The following is a 22,961-nucleotide window of genomic DNA, read 5'->3' as shown; positions in this document are numbered from 1 at the left end:
CTTCCCCTTTTAGCACTGGTCTTGTCTTGTGCTCTTTTTATTTTTTTATTTTTTATTTTTATTTTTATTTTTATTTTTTCTTGTTTTCCTTTGTCCTGTATTGGAGAGGAAAAACCTGGTCATAACGCGACAGAATTACGCGTCGATCACCTTACTCGTTTTCTCTTTACTTCACTTTCTTTCCACCGACACCACCAACTCCTCGTCTGGTCAAGTCGCCATCCAACCCCCCCCCGTGCTCCGATCGGACTTGAGCACCCCTCAATTCACTGCTAAAGCATTACCACCCTCTCAAAAGTCAAAAATACAAAAAAAGGGAAAAAAAGGAAAAAAGGAAATAATAAGGATCACTCAAACCAATCGGTCGTGGTGTCTTATTCAGTTATATTTGACTCTATCTCCTCCCCTGCCTATACTTTATCCTCTTCGGCACCTCTTTCTCCTTTCATTGGTGTCCACAAAGCTCATTGTATCCTCCGACGCGTCCCTTGAGCAGGCACGTGCGTTCAACTGGAAGGATTTGTTTGGGTTGATCTCGTCCGGTAACTTGCACCTTGTATTATATGGACCACAGACCTGCCTCCGAGTACGCGCAGCCAGGTTCGCCCTTTCCATATCCACCGCCACCTGCCGCGACACATTCTGAAATTCCAGCTGCAGACCAGACATCTGCTGCAGCCACTGCTCATCCTTACACGCCTCAACCCGAGGTCCGCGCCAACCACCAGTACACTCCGCAGCCTGAGGTGCGCCCCGCCGCCAATATTTCGTCCTCCAACACGCCGCAGTCAGACTACGGTCTGAACCAGCCGCCCGCCGCGCGCTCTCCAGCTTATCCCGAGTACCTCGCCCGGCCACCTCCCCAGTACCATCACGCGCCCAACACACAGCCTGGTGGTGCGGCAGGTATGGCTCAAGCAACAAGTCCGTCCATGACAACCCTCCATGATGGGCAGCACAATGGCCATCGAAATCACTCGAACGTGAAGTCTGACCCGGACGTTCCTATAGATCCTTCAATCGCGGCCTCCAGCCCTACCTATCCTCCTCCCTACTCGCCTTACCAGCCGTCGGGTCATGACATGGCCCAGTATCAAGGTCACCCGCCGCCGCCCCCGCACCAGATGTATACGCGTCCGGATTGGTCGCATGGATATGGACAACACCAGCATGGTCTTCCTGGCCCTTATACCACTCCTGCCACAACGGTTGGTCCCGCCTCCCCTGCAACCACCGCAGGGCCGCGCCCTGGCCAGGTATGTTTTTGATGATTCTGGCATCTGTTTCCAACGGCTTTGCGCATCTGCGTTTATTGTTGTCTTGGGATGCCCCCCTCCTCGGAGTGGGAGCCGCCTTTTGTCAGAGGCTGCCTCCAGGGACGCGAGAAATCCGGCGCACAATTCCACCTACCTCTCTTTGTCTTTTTATCTCGCCTGTCCAGAAGCTGATGCGATGATGAATCTCTAGGTTTATTCCTTTGTGCCGATCCCCGGTGCGCAACAGCACAAGCGACCTCGTCGCCGATATGAAGAGATTGAGCGCATGTACAAGTGTGGATGGAACGGTTGTGAGAAGGCATATGGTACCCTCAACCATTTGAACGCCCATGTGACGATGCAGTCTCATGGAGCCAAACGGACCCCTGAAGGTATGTTCCGGTCTTTTTTTTTTTGTTTTTGTTTTACTCGTGTTTTGGGCCCGCCGTAGATCCGATATGGACTAGCGGACGGCTCCCGCACTAGTCAAGTTACACAACTTTAGCGCGGGCGGATCACAGTAGCGTGACTCGCCGGTGTGGAGGTTATTCTTGCTTTCCCTCCGTCTTCAAGCCGGTGACGTCGTTCGGCGTGGTCGATTATTACTGCTGTCTTTTTTCTTTCTTCTTCCGAAGCCATTCTGACCACCTCATTACTGCAGAGTTCAAGGAGATCCGCAAGGAGTGGAAGGCACGGAAGAAGGAGGAGGAGAACGCGCGCAAGGCTGCTGAAGAGCGTGAGCGCACCGCTGCTGCTCAGGCTGCTCAGGCCAGCCAGGTGGATGCTCCCGGCGCTCCCGATCCGTCGCAGACTCCCCAGCCTCCCACCTATCCTGGTAATGTCCGTCCTCAACTGCCGCCGATTGGCTATCAGCCTGCCGACGGCCAAGTGCCCGGCCAGTATGGAGCCCCTGCTGGGGGAATGGTCTATCAGAGCAACGGACAGATGTACCCGCCCGGAAACTACCCTCACTCTCCTTACGGCCAGGGCGGTCAAGTGTATCAACAACGTAAGTAGTCCGCCCTCGTTGCATCTGCAAATATTGTTAGGACCGAGCCACGAAGAATCAAAACCAAAAAAAAGAAAAAGAAAGAAAGAAAGAAAGCCAGCTGTGAAGACAATGGATTGGTTCAAGGCAGGAGGTCCTCGGATCTATTGGCACCAGAACTGTGGCTAATCAATGATGGACATGCAGAAAACCAATCGGCCAGCTACCCGCAATAGATATCCAACTTCTCTCACGCCTCTCATGTTGCATACTCTAATATCAATGTCTCCTATTCCCATATCGCCGCCCCGGATCTAATTCTATTAAAGTCTTGCGCACATGATACCATTTCCTGGCCTTACGACCTACCCTTCTCTTTCAAACATCTTTTTGATTTCGCTTTTTTACTCTTCTTTGTTTCCATTTTCTTCGTCCTTTATTTTTTGAATTAGATCGCTCGAGCAAAATGGATGCCCTAGCCGGGAGGTATTCTTGTTCTATATCCCTTGCGCGAACACGGTTCTAGGGTGAGGTTGGGATGTCTGGCGGGGTATACTGTGCTAGCTGAATTTCCTCTCTTCTCTCTTCCTTTCTTGTTGATTATGCAGCCTTTTGTTCAATTAATTTCTTTCTTTTCTGTGTGGATCGCTGTTACTATTCAATTCTTCCATCCTTTGGCCAATTTTTATGTTACCCTGGGTGTTGGTCCCCGACATGTGCATGTTGCCGTACATGGCTTCGACTCGACTGTTGCAGTCACGGTCTGGTGGCTTTAGTTTTTTTTTTGCCAATCGTATCTATTGTTACTACCCTTTTATTATGCCATCGAATGTCTCGGTGAAGTTATCTTGATACGAATCACCATCGACCTTGGGGGACTGATCTGCGGGAGGTCGAGAGCGTATTATTTCCAGAGTTGGTGATATACGTCCTCTCTTCGATGGGGTTGGAATTGAGGAGTAGCCAGCCAGAAGAACCACTTTGTACAAAGCAGTGGAGGCGGAAGGAAATGTGTTTGAATCTTGTTCATTAGCTCAATACTTATACTCCGTACGTCATTGGGAACGAAGATTCGAACAGACTAGATCTGCACCTCGTGCGTTAGATAAGAAGCTGGTGCAGTCTTAAATGGAGCTATGCTAGTACGTACTTCCTGTCAACCACGAGGATACTCATCCTGTACGAAATCGGGAGTACGGGGGAGTACATACATTTCGCGGAAACGAATCGGACAATAACTAGGCATGGTCTTGACAAGCATTAACTAGCGGTATGGTATACTATGCACTATGCGTCTAGGCTTGACTAGTCTGTAGCACAAATATAGTATACCTTGTACCTACCCAGACACCTAGGTACCTAACCTAGTACCTTACCTAGACAGGTACTAAGGTATGTAAGTGACATGTATATGTATGTATGGGACATGGACTAGTTAAGTCCACGGACAAGGGAAAGGGAACTAATTTAGCCACGGGTATGTCTAAGGCTTAGATAGTATAGTTTACTGGGTAGGTGTGCCACATTGAGCTTTCTCAAGGCCGGGCTAACGTGCGGAACGAACCTTCTTATTAGTAGCTAAGCTGTCTTGTCCACCAAGTTATCCAAGTTTTCTTTGTTGTTTCTAGTTTGTATTTGCCTGTTTTCTTTATTCTTTATTTATTTGTTTGTTTTTTGAAGGTTATCTGGGTTTGGCGCGAGGGTTTAGATCCCGGGTAACTACCGAGTACTAGTAGTATGTACTATGTACTATACATTTTGGTTGAGATCGATTTAGTGGGCTGTATGGAGTAACTTATCAAGGTCTGGGAGGGGCTGACTAACTTATGGGTCGTGAGCGAACTAACAGCTGGGGGAGTATGTATCTCAGTACTGTAGCTCTAAATCCAAGCGGATTTTCGTGGTTCCAATGATCTTCACAAAGTTATCATGGCTGCAAGTTTTGGTTGACTGAGTTAAGTAGCGGGAACGCTTGGCTGCCTGAGGTGTCGAGTTTTGTGCGCATTGCACAGTGACTAAGCATAACCACAGTGCCTGAGGCAGGATATGCTCGATAGATTACTCATCCAAAAAGTGTCCGGGCTGAGGCGCGATGAAATCAGATGCGATTGCGGTTGCAGCCATTGGACAGTATTCGATCTGTCGCAGTTCTCGGTTGTTTCTTAGGGAGATTTTTGGGTCTGCATTTGAGAGGTTTCTATATAAACCTGCATATTGCTTTTCTTCTTCTTTTCTTTCTTTTTTCACCACATTCGTTTGGTGTATCATCTTCAACATCTCTTCTATCCGGCGGCGACTCGAAAAATCTTCCCTGCGCCACGAGATCAGTGGATATCAGTCGGTATAACACTTAAATGCTTCGCGGAAATAATGTCAGCGCTCTGCGAACGGGGTTCAGGAATAATAATATGGCAATGAGGGTTTCTGCGTGCGCGTGCGCAGCAAATTGGTCCGGCGGGATCCGCGGCGTGTTCGGTCAGAGGGCGCTGAGTATTTCTCAGAGTGCGAATTCCAGACGCATTGGGTCGCCAGTGAGCATTAGGAAGTTCTCTACCGAGCACGAACCCTCCGATTGGGACGCCTTGAACAGAGACACACTCGCGAGGGAAACGCCCGATGCCCCAGAGACAAGAACACGCCACACGAACGATGCCGCAGCCGATCCGCTCCTCGATATCGCAGCCGCGGGGACGTCGCTTAAAGCGCGCGGAAGGGTGGACTTGACTAGCCCGGTTAATCGGAAGGTCGTCGATATGGAGATCAAGTGGTTGAAGGACCCTCGGGCGCTGGCCGACCGAGTTGCGAGGCTGCTGGGCGCGGGCAATGTCGCTTTGGCGGCGGCGTTGGTTCGCGAGGCGCAGAAGGAGCGCATAGAGTGCTCGGTGGCGTGGAATCGGTTGTTGGAGTATTGTATGGAGAGTGGACGGGCGCTGGCGGCTTTTAAGTTTTATCATGAGGTATGTGGTTATTCGTTTGATGAGGTGTCGGATTGGGGAGTATGGATGACTGACGTTTTTTTTGCGGATATAGATGAAAAAGAGAGGCCGGAAGCCGACGTCGAGGACTTATACGATTATGTTGGATGGGCTGAGCCAGGCTGGGAAAGACGCTGGACTCGACCCGGTCAAGACGGCGCTTTCTATCTACCGGTCCATCTCGGCGCCCAACTCCTTCGTCGAGCAGAATATCATCCACGGGAACGCGATGCTGAAGGTCTGCTGCTACCATACGGATTTGGAGACCCTCTGGCAAGTGGCCGGTGAGCTGCCCGAGGACGGGCCGAACTCGCCAGATCCGACTACGTACTCTATCATTTTGAGAGCTATCTACGATGCTGCTCAGAAGGACCTGGCGGCTGAGAGGGCCCCCGACACGGACCGAGCGCTCGCGAGAAAGGCACAAAGCGTGGCGGAGGGTAAGCGGATCTGGGCGGACGTGGTGTACCGATGGAGGAAAGGCCAGATGGAGCTTGATAACCGTCTTGTGAGCGCCATGGCCAAGGTGCTCCAGGGAGGCTCCACTGATCGCGATTGCTACGATGTTTTCGCGTTGCTGAACCAGACTGCGGGGATTCCCATCCTCGCGAAGAAACCCCCTACGGAGATTCGCGGACGCCGCGCTGCGGGATCGAGACTGCAGGCTGGGCGTTCTCGCGAGAGTGAAGAAATGGAGGATGTGCCTTTCGTTGATGAGGGAGAGCAGCTCTACAGGCCGAGGGCGATCTCCAAGCCCGAGGAGGAGGAAGAGGAGGAAAACTTCGACGATATCTTCAACCCCGTTGTTCCGGAGGACGTTTCTTCCCCGGAAAATGGGAGGACTGCAGAGGCTTCGGGCCCAAAGCACATCCCGGTTGGCAATCGAGAACTTACACTCATTCTCCAAACCTGCATGGAGATGACCCAGGCGCTGGGTGCTGGCAAGGGCTACTGGCAGCACCTTACGCAAGAAGACCACCCTTACAAGGTCGAGCCGGATATGGGTGCTTACCACGAGTACCTGCGACTTCTGCGACTTGCGCGTGGGAGCCGTTTAGCTGCGGAAGTCGTGCGCGATCAGATGGTACCGGCGAAGGTAGTATCGGGAACGTCGTTCCATATTGCGTTGAGCAGCTGCCGTCGTGATCGGAAGAACATGAACGTCCTGAAGCACGCCAATGAACTCATCCGACTCATGGGCGAGGCTCTCGTTCTGCCAGATTCTCGCGTCTTGGAGGGATACCTGGACCTCATCCGGACCCTGGAGCGCAACCCCCAATCCCTCGTTACGTTGAACGGTCTGGATACCGCGAACAAAGCGTCCAAGAAGCTGGGAAATCTTGGTCGAGAGTTGCAGATCGCCTTGCAGAAGGTGGCTGTCGAGCAGCTGCGACCACATGTCACTAAGCTGGCCACGGCTCTCGAGCACGGACAGGTTGTGCCTATCGGTCGTCGTCTGCCGCGGAACATGCTCCAACACGCAGCGGACGGCTCTATGTCCGTGAAAGTGTTGATCCAGTATCGAGGCTTGATGGATAATATCCTGAAGCCGGAACACGCGACTTCGGTCTCTAAAGACGAGCGCAAGGCTCTGGAGAATGAGGCGAGGGAGTTGAGAAAATACTCCAAGGCCGAGCTGGAGAAGAAGTACGCGAAGATGCTGGTGGCGCCGACTCCGGAGCAAATATTGGAGTTCAAGGATAGGGAAAATGCGGACGCTGCTCCTGCGGACGCTGCTCCCGAGGAGGTCGGCAACTCGAATGTTGAGGTCTAAGAACTCAGCAGAATGCGTCAACGGTTTTTATATCTTCAACTTTTCTTCATGGCTGACTCTACCCCCCTCCTTTCTTTAATGCATGCATATACAGGCGTTGATGTCTTACTACTCAAGTGTATACTACTGGTGACCTTATTACAGCTGGGTCGCATATTCTAGATTTCGAGATATGTTATGTTTGTCTGTCTATAGTTACGGCTGTTCGAGGAGTTGGTTAATTGGCGACTCAAAAATATAAACTGTATTTATAGTTAGATCGAGTCTTTGTAGCATATAACATTAGATATTCAAGAATTGCTGTTACAAGTGATGTTTCAAGCTGATAATTAATCGCCGGGCACGTTCCGCCTTCCCCTTTCAGCCCGTGCCGCGTACGTAAGTAGTAATGCCACTCTAGCCTCTCCGAGTAGACAACAAGCTACTCCGTCAAGCACTCTTTGCTCGAATCCTCTCGACAGCCTTGCTGGTTCTATCCGACAGCTCTACTCGCCCGAACGCTTTCCGCCGCAATAGGCGATGTCCCCGAGGTGTTAAATACTCCCGCGACTCGAACAGACCTGGACACAACAACCACCATCACCACAATATAGCCCATCATGGCCAGCGCAGCAGCGGACTATCCCCACAGGGACTCGCACGACGATGAATCAATTCTCGACGACGATATTATCGAAGCTGACAATGGTGAGATCTTCTTGTCGCATGATTACCTCCTTTCAATCAGCGATCCGCTTTTCTTGTCTCGAGAAGCTTGCCATGTGACTGACTGACCGGCTCAATTCTTATCTCACAGCCATCGACGCCGACGACCCATTGCACGATACCTCCGACACCGCTCCCCTGAGAGGAAACATCCAGTCTGACTCGTCGGGCTCCCGCGGCGGCAACCTCTCAGGAAACTACCTGACGTCCTCCATCCCCGGCGAAGACCGTCGCGCCCCTCACAACACCATCGATGAGAGTGTGTGGGATACCCTGTCGCGCGACTTTCGCGCCGTGTGGGAGAAGATGCATCAGGTCCTCTGGCCTAAGTATCTCATCGGAGGCATGCTGCAGCGTGGGGGCGGAGGCATTGGCGCTGCCGAGCGAGGAGAGGCGACTGGGTTTGGCGGCGGGTTGAGGAATATTATGGGTCGTTGGCCTGATGCCGACGTTGTCTTGCAGGGTGGGATGAGTGAGGGCTTGCGCGATTGGGATCTCTGGTGAGTGAGCGCGGGGAAGGAGTTACAACGTGGGACACCCTTGCTACAGTTTTGCTAACCATCTGTCTTTTGCGTCTAGGGGTCCTCTGGTCTTCTGCTTGCTGTTGAGCATGTTCTTGTCAATGCGGGCCTCGAGCGAGCAGACCGATGTCGTCTTTTCTGGCGTCTTCTGTATTGTCTGGCTCGGCGAGATGGTTGTGACCCTGCAGATCAAGTTACTGGGCGGAAACATGTATGTCCCAATACTCCGTCGCCTCGCGACTGCGCAAGGCGCAATTACTGATTCCCTTGGCTTGTCTAGTTCCTTTTTCCAGTCGGTCTGCATCATCGGTTACACCCTCTTCCCTCTGGTCATCGCCGCCCTGCTTAGTGCCTTCGGTCTTCCAACCATTGCACGGATACCGGTATATCTCGTCTTGGTCGCATGGTCTTTGGCTGCAGGTGTCAGCATTCTGGGCGGCTCGGGAGTCGTTCGCAACCGTGTGGGTATTGCAGTATATCCGTTGTTCGTATTTTACATTGCGATCGGTTGCCTCTGTTTCATCAGCTAAACGGAGGGGTGAGTTGGTATGGTAGCTGTGGCAGGATTCCTGAGAATACGACCAGCGCCATTGAATGGATGAGTATGCCAGAGAAGAAAAGATGAATAGACCAAAGTGTATCCCATGTGGTGTGTCGTTCATCTCAACGTTGCTCTGTTTACTTTCTTATCTTACTATTTCTCCTGTTTCCCTTTTTTTCTTTTATTTTTTCCCTTTATTTTTCATTTTTTCATGCCTCCATGTTTGTATGTCTTGATATTAGAACCCATCCTAGCGACCAGAAGATATCCAATGGAACGTTGCGCATCTGAATTTCGTTAGGCTTACTAGCATGTAATAAACAAATGAAAACGGTGGTGATATCAGTGCCGAGAAGTTCCCCCTCCATACACAACGCATACTAAATGCGGCGGGGCGGTGACCGGGCGACAGGTCCGTCGGACGACAACAAAGCAGCGCCGCTTGATTGCTGGCAACCCGTTCGTCTACTCGACACTTGAATCTTCTCGACTCGACTCGCACCACTCCCTCGTCAGATCAGTCTACCGTCCTGTCACTTTCACAACCTTGACTGAGGGACCCCAGCCGTTTGATTCCCTTCTTGTCGGTTAATACCAAGCTTTGGGTCGCTCGTACGAGCTCTGCCGAGGCGCCCGCTCACCTATCTAGCTTTGGCTGCCGCCCACCGTGAGCACTTCGCTATCTTGAAGGCTTGCTACACTGATTACGGAGACTTGAGCGACGAAATCTCTGAAGTCGACAAGTCCTGTTCGCGATCTCTACAACGGGCGCAGAAACTGGTATGGGTTTTCACCCTCATTCCGTTGGCTGGTGGGACCGGTTTTCGCTTTGCGTTTTTCACCTGCTCTGCACGGCCTGCTCTGCATTGGGTTGAGCTGGGCTCGTACTCAGATTCCGACGCAGCTTGTCTGGATCCTGGAAGGCTTTGTTCATACGCTGACGTCTCTTGACTATTTATAGGCCATACCGCCTACTCTCGATCCCCCCCCCCCCCCCGACACGGTTCAAAACGCCCTGCTCCCCTGCGATCGGCTTCGCTTGAGATCGACTGGTTTCCCCCCGCCTGGTACTTTTGGTTCGATCGCAATTTTTGGCGGAATTTCTGAAACGGTCTACTCCAGTATGACTTCGGAACCGCGATATGGAGGTGAGTCGGAGAAGGATCACACCACATTGGTCGGCTTTACCGACGGATGTGTCTTGCTTACAGGGTGATGCTTACATTTGCGGAACTTTTAGTTGTACTGAAGGACGAGCCCATGGATACCAAAGGTATGAAAGTGACGTAACGAGGGGTAGCGTTGTGCCCGCACGATGCGACTTATCTGTCAACTCCCTAACAGCTGCTGCTTGACTGGCTTGGTTTTTTATTCGTGCTGACGATGCATTTTCTAGCGGTCGCTGCGGAAGATTCCCAGACATCCGATAATGACGGCAGTGGCGAGCGGCCCGTTCGGAACAAGTTGAAGGAGACGACCATTACTTCCGCCCCCACGAATTCGGTATCGGAAGATCCGCCCAACGGCTCCGGTGATCAAGCGCCCGGGAGTGAGGATAGTCGTGCGAGTAGCAGGGGCAGGAAGCGGTCGTTCAACGAAGATCAGCCTGAGATGGAGGAAGACCCTGAGCATCGACGGAAGCGGTCGCGCGATTCGAACCCCGAAGACGAGGACAACGCCCAGACGGAGAAGCCCCTGATGGCCGACGAGGGTGCCGACAACAAGCTGGGTCTTAAGAAGAAGCGAAGCAGGGATCAGCTGGATAAAGATGAGCCCGTGGCGGAAGAGGCGGTCGAGAAGTCCAACGACAAGGGCTCGGTAGAGAATGGCGCAGCCCAAGACAAGCCTGAAGTGGAGGGAGAGCCTGAAAAGAAGCGGCACCGAGACGAAGAGAAGGGCTCGGTAAGTGTATTCTCGAGCTTCGGGGAGGAAGCACGTGCTGATATTATCTGGACAGGTACCTGCAGCTAGTGGCTTCGCAAATACTTCGGCCGTCTCGCCATTTGGCGCGCTTGGTGCCTCGGAATCGAAAGGAGAATCCGCAAAACCAGCCGCTGCCACTTCCTCGTCCGCCTTCGCAGCATCTAGCCTGTCCGCTTTTGCAGGCTCGGAGAAGTCACCTTTCGGCTCGTTAGGAAGCTCTGGCTCTTCTGTGTTCAAATCGCCGGCTTCGACAGAGCCTGCGAAGTCCCCCGCGACCGGTTTTGCATCTGGAGCTGGATCTTCAGGATTTGCGAGTCTGGGGTCCGGCTTTTCTGGCTTCAGTGGCGGTTTCGGGTCCGCTGGGACGACAGGCGGCCTCACAAGTTTTGCCTCGCCGAGTGGGCCTAGCGTCCTTGGTAGTACCAGTACCAGTAAGGACAAGCCGTTTGGGGCTGCCGAGGAGGAGGACGATGAGAACGAAGCTCAACAAGAGGAAGACACCGGCCCTGGTGAATTCGAGCAGGACAAGACCGATGAGAGATTCTTTGAGCGGCCGAGTATGTACCCACGGCTTTACTATCGCACGTACTCCTACTGACTGGACCTTTTTCTCAATAGTTGAAACGGGCGAGGAAGAAGAGAAGACATACTTTGCTTGCAAGGCAAAGCTGTTCCAGTTCTCCGATAAAGAATGGCGGGAGCGGGGAGTCGGCACCTTCAAGGTCAATGTCAAGGTGACCGATGGAAAGGAGAATAAGAAGGCAGCCCGCTTGATCATGCGCGCCGACGGTGTTGGGCGCGTCATGTTGAACACGCCCATCTTCAAGGGCATGACCGTTGGCGATGCCGCAGGCAAAGAGCCCAAGTCGAAGCAGATTCATCTCGCCAGCCTTGAGAGTGGTCGCTCCGTCCCGACCCTGCTACGGGTATGCCACACTCACTCCCTTATCATACATAATCAAAACCAGGAAAGCTAACTCGGCACAGACCGGTAACGAAGAACAAACGAAGGAGCTTTACCAGGTGGTGTGTAGCCTCCTCGAGCATCAATAAGGCGGCCCACAGCACAGACAGCGCGACAAGTCTGTAATTCGCCGTAGGGGCGCCGTCGCCTACGCCAACGATAGCCTGCCGAGAAGCTCGTCGGTCTAAAAGCATCAAGGCTTATCCCTCACCTGAATTCTGGAGTACGGGGGTGGGGGTCTTGGGGATCCGGGACGTAGAATTTTTGCATTTAGGAAGAGGAGTATACAAGGAGTGTGTGCCGACTAGGGCTTTGGGAGTGTGGCTCTCTGCGTTTGGTAGTCGATATCAAGGTTATTTGTCCTTGATATTGGCTTTTTAATTCTGTTCCTTATGTTCTTGTTGCTGCGCCATTCTTTATGAATATACATGAGTTTGCGGCATCCCACTGTACAGTTTTCATTTATAGCACGTCTATATCTTCGCTTTCATCTACTACGGCGAACTGTGTAGTATTACATACTATGATGGTGTTTCTAGCTTGATCCATAGCCACCCGCACAGTATGCACGCTAACTGCCAACTGTACCTAATTGATAAGTATCTGCAGACGTGGCAGTGGTATGCCATCCTCGAACTCAAATAAATGAAAGCGTATCTCGATGTAAACTAGAATACAGGTTACATACTGCCTACAAAGTATATCTCAACTGGTCCACGTGATCTATATTCCAAAACGGGTTAGACCTGTAATCCGACCCATAGAGTAGATCGATCATACTTGTCGCCTCTTCAACCATCGAACGGTGAGAGATGAAGAGATATTGACCACCTCTTGAACACACTCAATCGACCTTGTGGTACACTAAAATTCTTCTTTCGGAATCAATGGACTCGTCTCCAGGCAGTTTGTACCTACTGAGCCTCCCCGGTCTCTTATAAAGACACCATGAGGCGCTGTCAAGATGACCACCCCAGCCTCACCCACGACACTGCCATGTTCAGGGCAAAAGCGGAAGAGATCTTCCACCAAAGAAGACGATCAAATTGAAAGCTCGGTCCACAAAGCAACAGAAAGCCCAGCCACTCCCGAGCCGGAGCAAAGCAAATCAGCTCGAAATACAGCAACAAGCGACGTCACCAGCGACGATGCATCCAGCACTCTAGAAACATCTTCAAAGTCTGCTCAGAAACCCAAGCAACGCGGTCGTAAACCCAAAGCTCCCACCGCAGCACCCAAAAAACAGACCCCCTCGGGTCCCTGTCCTGAGCCCTTCAAGAAGCTGTCGCGGACCCACCGCGCGCTGAACCTCGTGTATACGTTCTGCTGCACGCGGAAGCACTTTGCCACTACTTTTGAGAATATCAAAAATGCTGTTCAGGCGCAGTTGGGTGGGGAGGGCTTAACGGTCGAGGACATCGCGAGGGTGAAAACCCTTGTCCCGCGCGCGGTGCGCTTCGAGTATGTAGATGAGTCTCAGTTGGAGGTTATGAATTCGGGCGAGAAGGAGGTGCTGGAGACGTATGGGCGGGATGGGTTGTCTGTGGATGATGACTCGCTCCAGGATGTGGAGAACCAGGAACTGGAGAGGAAGATTTTGCTTTTTGAATTTGTGGATGGGGTTCTCAAGCGGGAGGTGCAGCAGCCTAAGACTGGGGAGCCGGCGAAACCCGTGCGGAAGATGAGAGATGAAGATTTGAAGATGCCTGTTTACAGCCAGAAGCAGATGCTGGCGTTGATTGAGAAGCGGAACAGGAAGTTTGCAGACGCTATCGATGCTTTTTTGGTGCGGTGCGAGGGTGAAGGCAAGGACCCTGTCGAGGAACTGGAGTCGGGGAAGGATGCCTATGTTCCTGTTCCCCCGGAGGCTGATGGCAACAATGCGGTGGTCAAGTCGACGCCGCCGCCTCGCATACCAACGGAGCGCAAGGCGATTGCTGAGATTATCGAGGAGATAAGAACAATGGACTGGTACACGACACAGATTGTTCCCGAAGGACATCGGGTGTTTGATGCCCAGCAGGCAGTCTATGGGGACTTGGGTTTCCAGCTGTCACAGGGCTTGGTGAATGCCTTGTATAACACTAAGGGGATTACACAGTTCTACTCGCACCAGGCGGACGCGATCAACAATCTGTACGAAGGCCACAACGTCATTGTCTCGACCTCGACGAGTTCTGGCAAGTCGTTGATCTACCAGGTCCCCATGTTGCATGAATTGGAAAAGGACCACCTTAGCCGCGGACTGTACATATTTCCCACAAAGGCGCTGGCACAAGACCAGAGACGCAGCATGAAAGAGCTGCTACAGTACATAGACGGCTTCCAGGACACAATGGTCGAGACTTTCGACGGAGACACCCCGATGGAAAGCCGCAACCTCATCCGCGACGAAGCGCGCATCGTCTTCACCAACCCCGACATGCTCCACATCACAATCCTGCCGCAGGAAAGCGCGTGGCGCTCCTTTCTGCAGAACCTGAAGTTCGTCGTGGTCGACGAGCTGCACGTCTACGACGGCCTCTTCGGGTCCCACGTTGCGTTTATCATGCGCCGGCTGCGCAGGATCTGCGCTGCGGTAGGCAACCGACACGTCCGGTTCATCTCCTGCTCGGCGACTGTTGCCAACCCGGAAGACCACATGAAGGCGATATTCGGCGTCGACGATGTCAAGCTGATTGACTTTGACGGTTCCCCTTCAGGCCGGAAGGAATTTATTTGCTGGAACACGCCATTCAAAGATCCCCACGACCCGACGTCCGGGCGGGCAGACAGCGTAGCTGAAACCGCACGCTTATTCTCCCAACTGATCCTACGAGGTGTGCGAGTAATCGCATTCTGCAGAGTGCGGCGCCTCTGCGAGAGCCTCTTGCAAGCCGTACGGAACGAGTTCCGGGCTCTACAGCGCGAAGAAGTCGGAAAGCTAGTCATGGGCTACCGCGGTGGGTACAGCGCACAGGACCGTCGACAGATCGAGAAGGAGATGTTCGAAGGCCAGCTGATGGGGGTGGTAGCGACCAACGCGCTCGAGCTCGGCGTCGACATCGGCTCCCTTGACGCAGTCATCACAATGGGCTTCCCGTACTCAATTTCCAACCTGCGACAGCAGAGCGGCCGCGCCGGCCGCCGCAACAAGGACTCGCTGTCCGTCTTGGTCGGAGACCGCTTCCCAACCGACCAGTACTACATGCGCAATCCGGAGGAGCTGTTCACACAGCCTAACTGCGCGCTGCAGGTCGACCTAGCCAACGAGCTCATCCTAGAAGGCCACGTGCAATGCGCTGCCTTCGAGATGCCTATCCGCCCTGACGAAGACACCGTCTACTTTGGGCCCCAGCTGCCTACTCTCGCGGCCACGCGGCTCACCCGCGACGGACTAGGCTTCTACCACTGCCACGAGCGCTTCCGGCCGCAGCCGTCGCGCAACGTCTCGATCCGCGACACAGAGGACCAGCACTTTGCGGTGATTGACACGACCAACGCGCGCAACGTGGTTCTAGAAGAGGTGGAAGCCTCGCGGGCCTTCTTCACCATCTATGAAGGCGGGATCTTCCTACACCAGGGCCAGACCTATCTAGTGAAAGAGCTCAACCCAGACATGCACTTTGCCCGCGTCGTCCGCGTCCACGTCAGCTGGACCACAATGCAGCGCGACTATACGGACATCGACCCGATCGAGACGGAGATGATGCGTCCCATCCTAGCCTCTCCACCCCAGCCATCGCCATCATCACCACAACCACCCACTAACCAAACCCCAGAAGACACCAACAACCCTAAAAACCCAGACCCCAGCAAAGCCTTCTACGGTCCCGTCCGCATCCACGCCATCGTCTACGGCTTCTTCAAACTCGACAAAACCGGCCAAATCCTCGACGCAGTGCCGGTCTCCAACCCCCCAATCGAAATCCACACAAAAGGCATGTGGCTCGACATTCCCGCGCGCGCCCTCTCCATCCTCTCCTCTCACAATCTCAACGCAGCAGCAGCCATCCACGCCGCCGAACACGCCGTGCTATCCCTACTTCCTACCTTCGTGATATCATCCCCAGGCGACGTCCGCACAGAATGTAAGGTTGCGAAGAAGGAGCTGGGTCGGAATTTGCGCCTCGCCTCACAATCTTCTTCTCGTCCTGGCTTTGCCAGCCGTAATCTTAAAGATAATGTGGAGAAACTGTTAAAACCACCCGCCCGCCAACGCCCCGCGCGTCTAACCTTCTACGACGCAAAGGGCGGACCATGCGGGTCGGGGATAGCAGCCAAAGCGTTCGAGTTCATCGACATGCTACTCGAGCGCGCGGTGGCTCGCATCGAAGGCTGTCCGTGTCTTAATCCGCAAGGATGCGTGGAGTGTGTTTGCGACGAGCGGTGCAAGGAGATGAATGCTGTTATGAGTAAGGCGGGGGCGAGGGTCGTGTTGCGGTGTTTGCTTGGGTGGGAGGTTGATGTTGATTCTTTGCCTTGGGGGGAGGAGGTTGTGGGGGTGGATGCTGGGGATGGGTTTGGGGGGAGTTGGCTGGGGGGTTGGAGACTGTTGTTTTGGCGAGGGAGGTTCCTGTTGCTTCTTCTGTATTCAAATAATGGATATATTTATATATGTATCTGTATGTGGTAACAAAGCCTACAATAGCATAACGATATATACAAAACAATTAATATAAGAACAAACCCCATTGGTCTACTTAGTAGAATTCGTCAACCGCATCGTCTTCAAATTCACGCCAATCCTTCCAACCCTCAACATACTACTCATTCATTCTATTCCACGCAGCCAAAATGTCCAACCATCCGACAGACCTTCTCACCGCCGACCCCAGCTCCTTACAAATCGTCAAAGAACTCAAAAGCTCAGACGCATCCTCAATCTTCAAAGTAACGGATCTCGGCCACCGCCATGCACTGAAAGTAGTAAGTCCCTGCCCCCTTACAATCTACCAGGATTACAGCTAATGCCACAGTTCCACAACAACGGCGACCCAGGATTCACAAAAAAGGGCCCGACCTGAACCGCTTCCGCTGCGAGTTAAACGCATACAGAAACCTCCTTTCGTCGGGGGCATGTAAGCAGGGGGGAGGGGCGTGGTTCCATATTATCACGGGTATATCGACGGACTTGATCCAGCCTGCTTCCGGCCTCATCTTGATCATTTCACGGACGACGCCCATAACCCACAGGCCATTTTACTCGAGTATCTACACGATCCCGAAGAGCTAAACTGCGTAAACTGTTGGACATATCAGTCAGGTTCAGCCCTATACCAAGCGTTGGTCAACGTTTTGGTCTAGTGGTCTTGAGATAAACTACTCCGACGATCATCTTCAAGCCGCGGTTATTGAACTTCGAATAATCCACAGCGCGGTCATCTACCACCGCGATATCTACCCAAAGAACATTCTCATTGTCCGTGGGAATCCAGACAGAGTCGTTTGGGTGGACTTCGATGTTGCGGTGACTTTTGATCCGGGAAGGCCAATGGGCCCTCAGGCTGAGGAATACTGTAACTTCGAAATCGAACTTGTGAAAAGCTTTGGAGACCTTTTGGTTTGGTTTGGATCCTGTTTTTGGTTTTTGATCGAGTCTAACGATAATACAGAAGAAGAGACCAAATGTAGGGCCTTCCCCCGAATACGAAATACTATTGATTGGGCTTTGATCGTCCATCCGCGCCAAATGCAGCTTTAACGAGAACATGAAATCAACGGGTGACAAAGATCGCTCAGTGCAGATGGGGGAACTCGAACAGAGTAACAAAATAATACACTTTTAGTCTTTTAATACCAGATTAGGGCCTTTTTTGTTGGACAAGCCCTGTTCTTGCTGCGCTGGTTATGTATAATCAGAGTAGGCGTGTTGAATCTTCAATTTATTTCCTTAGCTTATGATCACAGATCCTAAAGATTGTGACGCGGGAGCAATACGCCTAGTATATTTGGGGCTCTGAGATTGAAGCTGTGCCCTGGACGCTTAAATGACACATGTCGCCTCTTGGTCGTCATTATATCAATTGGTTGGTGAGTTTACTGAATTCGTGCACTAAGTTGCTCTTCTAACAGCAATATCAAGGCGTATACTCTTTAAGCCCTACTCAAAAAAACATGTATCAGTCTATCACCGTTACTAGGTTATGGACAAGATTGACGGGATCTGCAGGCGGTCTGATACGCGAAAGTTAATATGCCTGGACATGTAGAACCAGTATCCACTGAGACATGTACCAAACAGGTCACCCTCAATCTCTGACCGCTCCTTGGTGGCTATGGATATATCACCATTCGTTCCATCCGAAAAGCCCTCGCTGCCACTTTGTACAAAGCAAGATCCAGGTTGACCACCAAATACTGTTAATTCCTGGCCATTATGCAACACGCCATCACTAAAACGCCCTCAATGCTCCGCCGCTTTAATCTCCCGACAGTGGTTCAACTGAGCTCAGAATTACACCCGACTCAAGGCCTTATTGTGCTTTGCCGTGTCGTCAAAGCCCCAGAGCCCCGAAACCTTATCGTCAGCCGGTTGGGAGAACTCATACCAATCGGCCCGGATGATTCCATCCCAGTCGCTCTGGGGGCACGCTGCGCGATGCGTCACTTTTCGGGATACACCCCAACCGCTCTATCTGTCGGTGATCGTATCCAGCTGCTAAGCATGAGCGGAACGGCGGGGTGTATAACTGGAAACAATGAAGAATGGGGACAGCCACCTGAGCTTGAGGTGCTGGGATGTGTCCTGACTGATGGCAACGAAGCGCTGACCTTGAGGCATGGCGCTATTGCGCCCCGAACCACTCTAGATGGCGGGGTTATTCCGCTTGTCTGCGTCGCGGGCACTGCTATGGATGTAGGCAAGACGGGGATGGCCCTCAAGCTGATTGAGAAGCTTACTAGCCAGGGACTACGTGTTGCAGCGTGTAAGGCAACCGGGGTGGATTCTGTGTTCGATACGATGAAAATGACAGAGGCAGGCGCCGAGCCGGTCCTGACTATTGGGGACGGCGGATTACCGTCTACCTGTGGAGGCCAGGTCGACGTGGTGACAACCATGGTACTTGGATTGCTACAGGAGCTTATGGCGCATGGGCCTGATGTGATTGTTGTTGAGTTCGGTGATGGCATTCTCGGGGAGTATGGCGTCAGAGAGACTCTTGGACATGAAGCAATTAAACAAAGCATGATCGCATTGGTTGTCGCTGTGTCAGACTATGTCGCTGCATGGGGAGCGAAGGAGATCACTGGGCAGATGGGATTGGATATCTCCGTTCTCACTGGACTAGCGGTCAATAATGAGGCATCAGCGGCGTTTCTGGAGAAGACATTGGGTGTGATTGCGGAGAGCAACCGATCTGAAATCCCAAAGACTTTAGAGCTGGTGACGTCCAAGCTGAGAGAGCTTCAGCTGAACTAGCCGTCAAGTATACATGAAGCTGTCTGTGATATGATGTGGTCGTCTTGTGACATCCATCTAGAGATAGAACCGCCTATGTATCTAGCTTCATGAAGAGCGACTGATTGTATTATTAATCTTGACACGTAAACTCTAATAGTCATAATTATGGAGTATGATATTTATCTGTATTGATTGAACCCGGTAGTCAGGCATTTCTGGTAATAGATCTGCAAACCTAATGCTAGGGTTGCTACACAATTCTATACATAACTTGCTCTAAACCCAGATATCGTTGTGATACCAGAATTGAGGCATGGATAGAGTACTTTCTTCCCTGTGTAGATAGCAAGGTAGACACTACTAACACTACTACAGGTAGATAGCAAACAGACTACAATACATCCAGCATATCCACCATAGACACGTATAGCAGCACATTCAACGTGGTATATATGTGTAAACCATATATTGATGGCTATCGCTTCCAGAAAGCCTCCCGCCAAGCGTCAATCGTTCACTCCTCTAGTCCAACTCTAAGGTTCACAGACACAGTCACAAGTCACAGCACAGCACAGTATATATTTCGTAGATCGTTAATGAGTAAGCCAGGGGTATATGCGGTATTAAATATGGGGATGTATAATGAGGGGGGAGTTCAGGGGTTCAAGGCGGTCACTCAGAGTCGCCGCGGAGATGGTGGGAGAGGTGATGGTGATGTATGGGTAGTGGTATATGGTCGGTGGGTATCGGTCGGACATAGATCCGCAAAGATGTAAACAGCGAACAGGTCTGGGGCTGATGTTATAGATTATCTCCCATGGAAGCGGGACTGCCTTCGCTTTCGGTATCGTCGATGTTGATCTTGTAGAATAACGTCTTCAGATCGCGGACGTTTTCCCGGAAGTTATCTCGAGGGTTATTCGTTCGCTCTTCGGTCATCGCACGTATTTCCCGGATGATCGGTGGATAGCCTTCGTTATTCGGAAGCCACCAATGGTTGATCTCCGGCATCTGAAAAAGCACCGCGAGCCCTGATCGTAACTTGGGCGGGATCATATATCTAAACGTCCATTAGTGCTTGAAAAAACGATAGTCAAACGGGTCTGTAACGTACCCGTTCTGTTCCAACAGGGCGAGCTTGTGGCAGCTCCAGGCGACGTATTTGGGGTTGTCGTGGAGAAGCATGGCGCTCAGACCGAAGCAGTTCTTAAAGGCGTACATGTACCCATTCTCTTTATCCGGCCATCGGTGGATCGACTCGATCAGTCGACACACCTCCACCTCCATCACTTTCAGTTCTTCCACGGGCGAATGGGTCAGGGACGAGAGCTGATATTTGAACATGGCTTTCACGGAATAGTACTCGATCCAGGCGTAATTGACATCCCAGTACGGCCCGTAAAGCAAGCCCCCCGGAACGTAAGGGTCCACCACGTCATCGTCGGTCAAGGGGACCCGGTGCGGGTACTCCTGGACGGTCCATTCCGGCGCGCGGAGTAGTTCCAAAATCTCGTGTATCCGGTCCAGCGTCTGTTCGAGATACTTGCTCTGTCGGTTGAACTCGTCGAGCTGGATCAGGTTCCGCCGTAGCTTGGCGAATAACGAGGCCATTTCGAGTCCAAATCGGCGCGTGATCGATTCGACCAGGGCCAGCTGCTTGTCGGGGTCGTCCGGCGAGCGGGCGGCGACGAGAGCGTCGTGCTCTTCTTTGACGATATACCACTCCCGACCCAAGACCACCTCGTTCCCGGCCAAGATGCCCGCGATCAGATCGAACCGGCTATACCACAGGAAGATATGACCGTGGAGGGGATTCGTCGTGATGGACTCTAGCGTTAATACCTCCTGGACCAACGCATGGGCCGCTTGGTGGTGATCGATCAGATTGACCCAGTCCCCGACGCATTCCTAGAGATGTCAGCGGAGCACGGAAGGGAAGAAGATGGACAGTCCAGACTCACCTCAAAATTGGTGAGCACCAACACCGTCATGAGCGTGGCTTCACCGTGGGCCTTGGTCGAGGCCAACGATCTCCGTAACAGTTTCAGGGCCATATTGTAGTATTTGAGGAACGAGTAGAGCTTCCCGGTGCCGAGCTGGACGCAGTGGTGATAGGCGGCAAACCCGACGACGGCGTAGAGGAGCGGCTCGTACTGGAGCGCAAACTCGAGGAGGGTCCGATGGATGAACGGATCCCCGCGCGACTTCATGAAGTAGTGGTGGAAGGTTAAGAACTCGCGGTGGTAATTGAGATAGAATTGGAGATCCTCCGGGAGATGGTCGAAACTGAGGGGCTCGGTGGGTAAACCGACGCTGGCGGACCGCGCGCTCATGGACTCATATCGCGAGGAGGCCTCGGTGGAGGGAGAACTGCTGGTGTCGAGGTGCGACATGGGGGTCTCGGACGTGGTGACGGTGGTGGCGACGGAGGGCTTGTTGGCGCCATGCTGGCGGAGCGACTGGACACTGTGCTTTCGGGGGACGTCTCCCGGCAGGGACTTCATCGAACTGGACGCCCCGGACGGGGAGAGATGAGACCCGACACTCTCTTTCTCCTCCTCATCATCCGCAATGGGTTCCAAGACGTGAAAATCCTCCGAACCGGCCTGACTGGGCGAGTCACTGCTGCGCGACTGCGGACGCGAGCCGCGGGCTTTGGCGGTCGGACGCGACCCCGGCTTGGGCCCGGAGCCCGGGGCGGAGGGGGAGGGGTAGACACAATCGCGGTTGCCCTTGCGACATCGATCGCAGACGGGGCGGGTCTCGTCGCATTTGATGCGGCGGGAGCGACAGGTGAAGCAGCCGCTGCGGGTGCGACGGTGCTTCTTCTGGTCGGGGATGGGCTGCAGGAGCGGCTTGGAGGTGGGCGGATAGGAGGGGGAGGTGGCGGGGAGACCGTGGGGTGGTTGGGTGGGGTCATGCCAGAAGGCGACGCTCTCGGGGAACTGGCCGGGGTCCAGGATGGAGAAGGCGGATAGCGGGACGGGATCCTGGGGATGCTGCAAGGAGTTTTGTAGGAAGCTGGTCATGGAGGCTTGGGGCGGGTGGTAGGGGTTTGCCATGGTGGGCACCAGGCGAATTGCATGTAACGAGCGCAAGAGAGGGAGAGGATCGGCATGCAGTAGACGCGATCAATTGAACGGTTGGGGGAACCACACGAGGAGGACCCTCGCTAGGGGCATCATTCAGTTATGGGGGGTGTCGATGGTGAGGAGTGACGAACGTGAGCACCCACGATGTCGATGGAGGGTACAGTGATAGGTAGGGGGGGGGGGGGGCGGAGGGGAGGGAGAGAGAAGAGAAAAGAGTACAGGGTGGGGAGGAGGGGGTAGGAGAGTAGAAAGAGGGAGGAAGGGAGGAGAGAAGGGAAGGGGGAGATCAGGAAGATCAGTCCAATAGTGTTGAGGAGAGAAGAGGATGGAAATGGAAGGGCGATGAATCCATCAGCATGGGACGAGTAAGAAATAAGATCAACTCAGAAACGGAAAAAAGAAATAATAGAAAGATAGAACAATAAAAAGAAAAAAAAAAAAAGGAAAAAAAGAAAAGAGCAGGGGAAGAAATAAGATAGTCAAGGGAAAAAAAAAAAAGAAACAGAAAGAAAAGTTAAAAGAGAAGAGAGTCAAGAGAATAGGATGAGAGAGAGAGAGAGGGAGAGAGAGAGAGAGAGAGTCTAGCCTAAGAGAGCATAGGTAGAGTCAGCATCCAGAAGGGAAATCGGATTGACGTGGAGACGATCGATCAGAGTAATGAGGAGAGACGAGAGAAGAGTGAGGGGAGAAAGAAGAAGGAGAAAATTAGAGTTGTTTGGGGAGATTTGGAGCTATCATCCATCTACGACATCACTTTCCTCCCTCTGTCTCCCCACTAAATGACTTCATCCTCAACCATGGTCGAATGAATCACATTGGACGGCTTACTCCGCATTAC

General features: G+C 52.6%; 6 protein-coding genes across 6 annotated transcripts; 5 read left to right on the top strand and 1 right to left on the bottom strand.

The window, feature by feature from the left end:
- Positions 1 to 563: 563 nt before the first annotated feature.
- On the top strand, positions 564 to 6,993 carry P168DRAFT_321089 (pentatricopeptide repeat-containing protein; the record flags this gene model as incomplete). Its single annotated transcript, XM_024840432.1, has 5 exons — positions 564 to 1,256; positions 1,468 to 1,648; positions 1,918 to 2,265; positions 4,687 to 5,201; positions 5,275 to 6,993. The coding sequence occupies 5 exons, from the start codon at positions 564 to 566 to the stop codon at positions 6,991 to 6,993; spliced, it is 3,456 nt and encodes a 1,151-aa protein (XP_024690095.1).
- Positions 6,994 to 7,424: 431 nt separating this feature from the next.
- Positions 7,425 to 9,019, top strand: P168DRAFT_292592 (Yip1 domain protein). Its single transcript, XM_024837616.1, has 4 exons — positions 7,425 to 7,680; positions 7,790 to 8,198; positions 8,278 to 8,430; positions 8,500 to 9,019. Exons 1-4 carry the CDS (start codon positions 7,593 to 7,595, stop codon positions 8,747 to 8,749), a joined length of 900 nt encoding a protein of 299 aa, XP_024690094.1. The 5' UTR covers positions 7,425 to 7,592; the 3' UTR covers positions 8,750 to 9,019.
- A 1,124-nt stretch (positions 9,020 to 10,143) lies between these two features.
- P168DRAFT_273890 (Ran-binding domain-containing protein) lies at positions 10,144 to 11,736 on the top strand (the record flags this gene model as incomplete). Its single annotated transcript, XM_024835393.1, has 4 exons — positions 10,144 to 10,668; positions 10,718 to 11,240; positions 11,302 to 11,609; positions 11,671 to 11,736. The coding sequence occupies 4 exons, from the start codon at positions 10,144 to 10,146 to the stop codon at positions 11,734 to 11,736; spliced, it is 1,422 nt and encodes a 473-aa protein (XP_024690093.1).
- Positions 11,737 to 12,468: 732 nt separating this feature from the next.
- Positions 12,469 to 16,653, top strand: P168DRAFT_329459 (ATP-dependent 3'-5' DNA helicase; the record flags this gene model as incomplete). Its single annotated transcript, XM_024841474.1, has 3 exons — positions 12,469 to 16,041; positions 16,443 to 16,555; positions 16,606 to 16,653. The coding sequence occupies exons 1-3, from the start codon at positions 12,612 to 12,614 to the stop codon at positions 16,651 to 16,653; spliced, it is 3,591 nt and encodes a 1,196-aa protein (XP_024690092.1). The 5' UTR covers positions 12,469 to 12,611.
- A 1,099-nt stretch (positions 16,654 to 17,752) lies between these two features.
- On the top strand, positions 17,753 to 19,049 carry P168DRAFT_329458 (uncharacterized protein; the record flags this gene model as incomplete). Its single annotated transcript, XM_024841473.1, has 1 exon — positions 17,753 to 19,049. The coding sequence occupies exon 1, from the start codon at positions 18,006 to 18,008 to the stop codon at positions 19,047 to 19,049; it is 1,044 nt and encodes a 347-aa protein (XP_024690091.1). The 5' UTR covers positions 17,753 to 18,005.
- Positions 19,050 to 19,413: 364 nt separating this feature from the next.
- P168DRAFT_258062 (putative C6 finger domain protein) lies at positions 19,414 to 22,276 on the bottom strand. The gene is made up of 3 exons (XM_024834583.1): positions 20,993 to 22,276; positions 20,146 to 20,939; positions 19,414 to 20,091 (listed from the first exon to the last, which is right to left on the bottom strand). The coding sequence occupies exons 1-3, from the start codon at positions 22,091 to 22,093 to the stop codon at positions 19,833 to 19,835; spliced, it is 2,154 nt and encodes a 717-aa protein (XP_024690090.1). The 5' UTR covers positions 22,094 to 22,276; the 3' UTR covers positions 19,414 to 19,832.
- Positions 22,277 to 22,961: the final 685 nt, after the last annotated feature.

This window comes from Aspergillus campestris, assembly GCF_002847485.1.
Source record: "Aspergillus campestris IBT 28561 chromosome Unknown P168scaffold_11, whole genome shotgun sequence".
Taxonomy (NCBI): domain Eukaryota; kingdom Fungi; phylum Ascomycota; class Eurotiomycetes; order Eurotiales; family Aspergillaceae; genus Aspergillus; species Aspergillus campestris.
The sequence above is the reverse complement of the archived record's forward strand: the minus strand, read 5'-3'. Positions and strand labels throughout refer to the sequence as shown.

Coding starts and splice junctions, on each gene's coding strand:
- P168DRAFT_292592 (XM_024837616.1), top strand. CDS start 7,593: ATGGCCAGCGCAGCAGCGGACTATCCCCACAGGGACTCGCACGACGAT. Junction 7,681..7,789: donor TATTATCGAAGCTGACAATG/GTGAGATCTTCT, acceptor CTTATCTCACAG/CCATCGACGCCGACGACCCA. Junction 8,431..8,499: donor AAGTTACTGGGCGGAAACAT/GTATGTCCCAAT, acceptor TGGCTTGTCTAG/TTCCTTTTTCCAGTCGGTCT.
- P168DRAFT_258062 (XM_024834583.1), bottom strand. CDS start 22,093: ATGGCAAACCCCTACCACCCGCCCCAAGCCTCCATGACCAGCTTCCTA. Junction 20,940..20,992: donor TGGTGCTCACCAATTTTGAG/GTGAGTCTGGAC, acceptor TGACATCTCTAG/GAATGCGTCGGGGACTGGGT. Junction 20,092..20,145: donor GCCCTGTTGGAACAGAACGG/GTACGTTACAGA, acceptor ATGGACGTTTAG/ATATATGATCCCGCCCAAGT.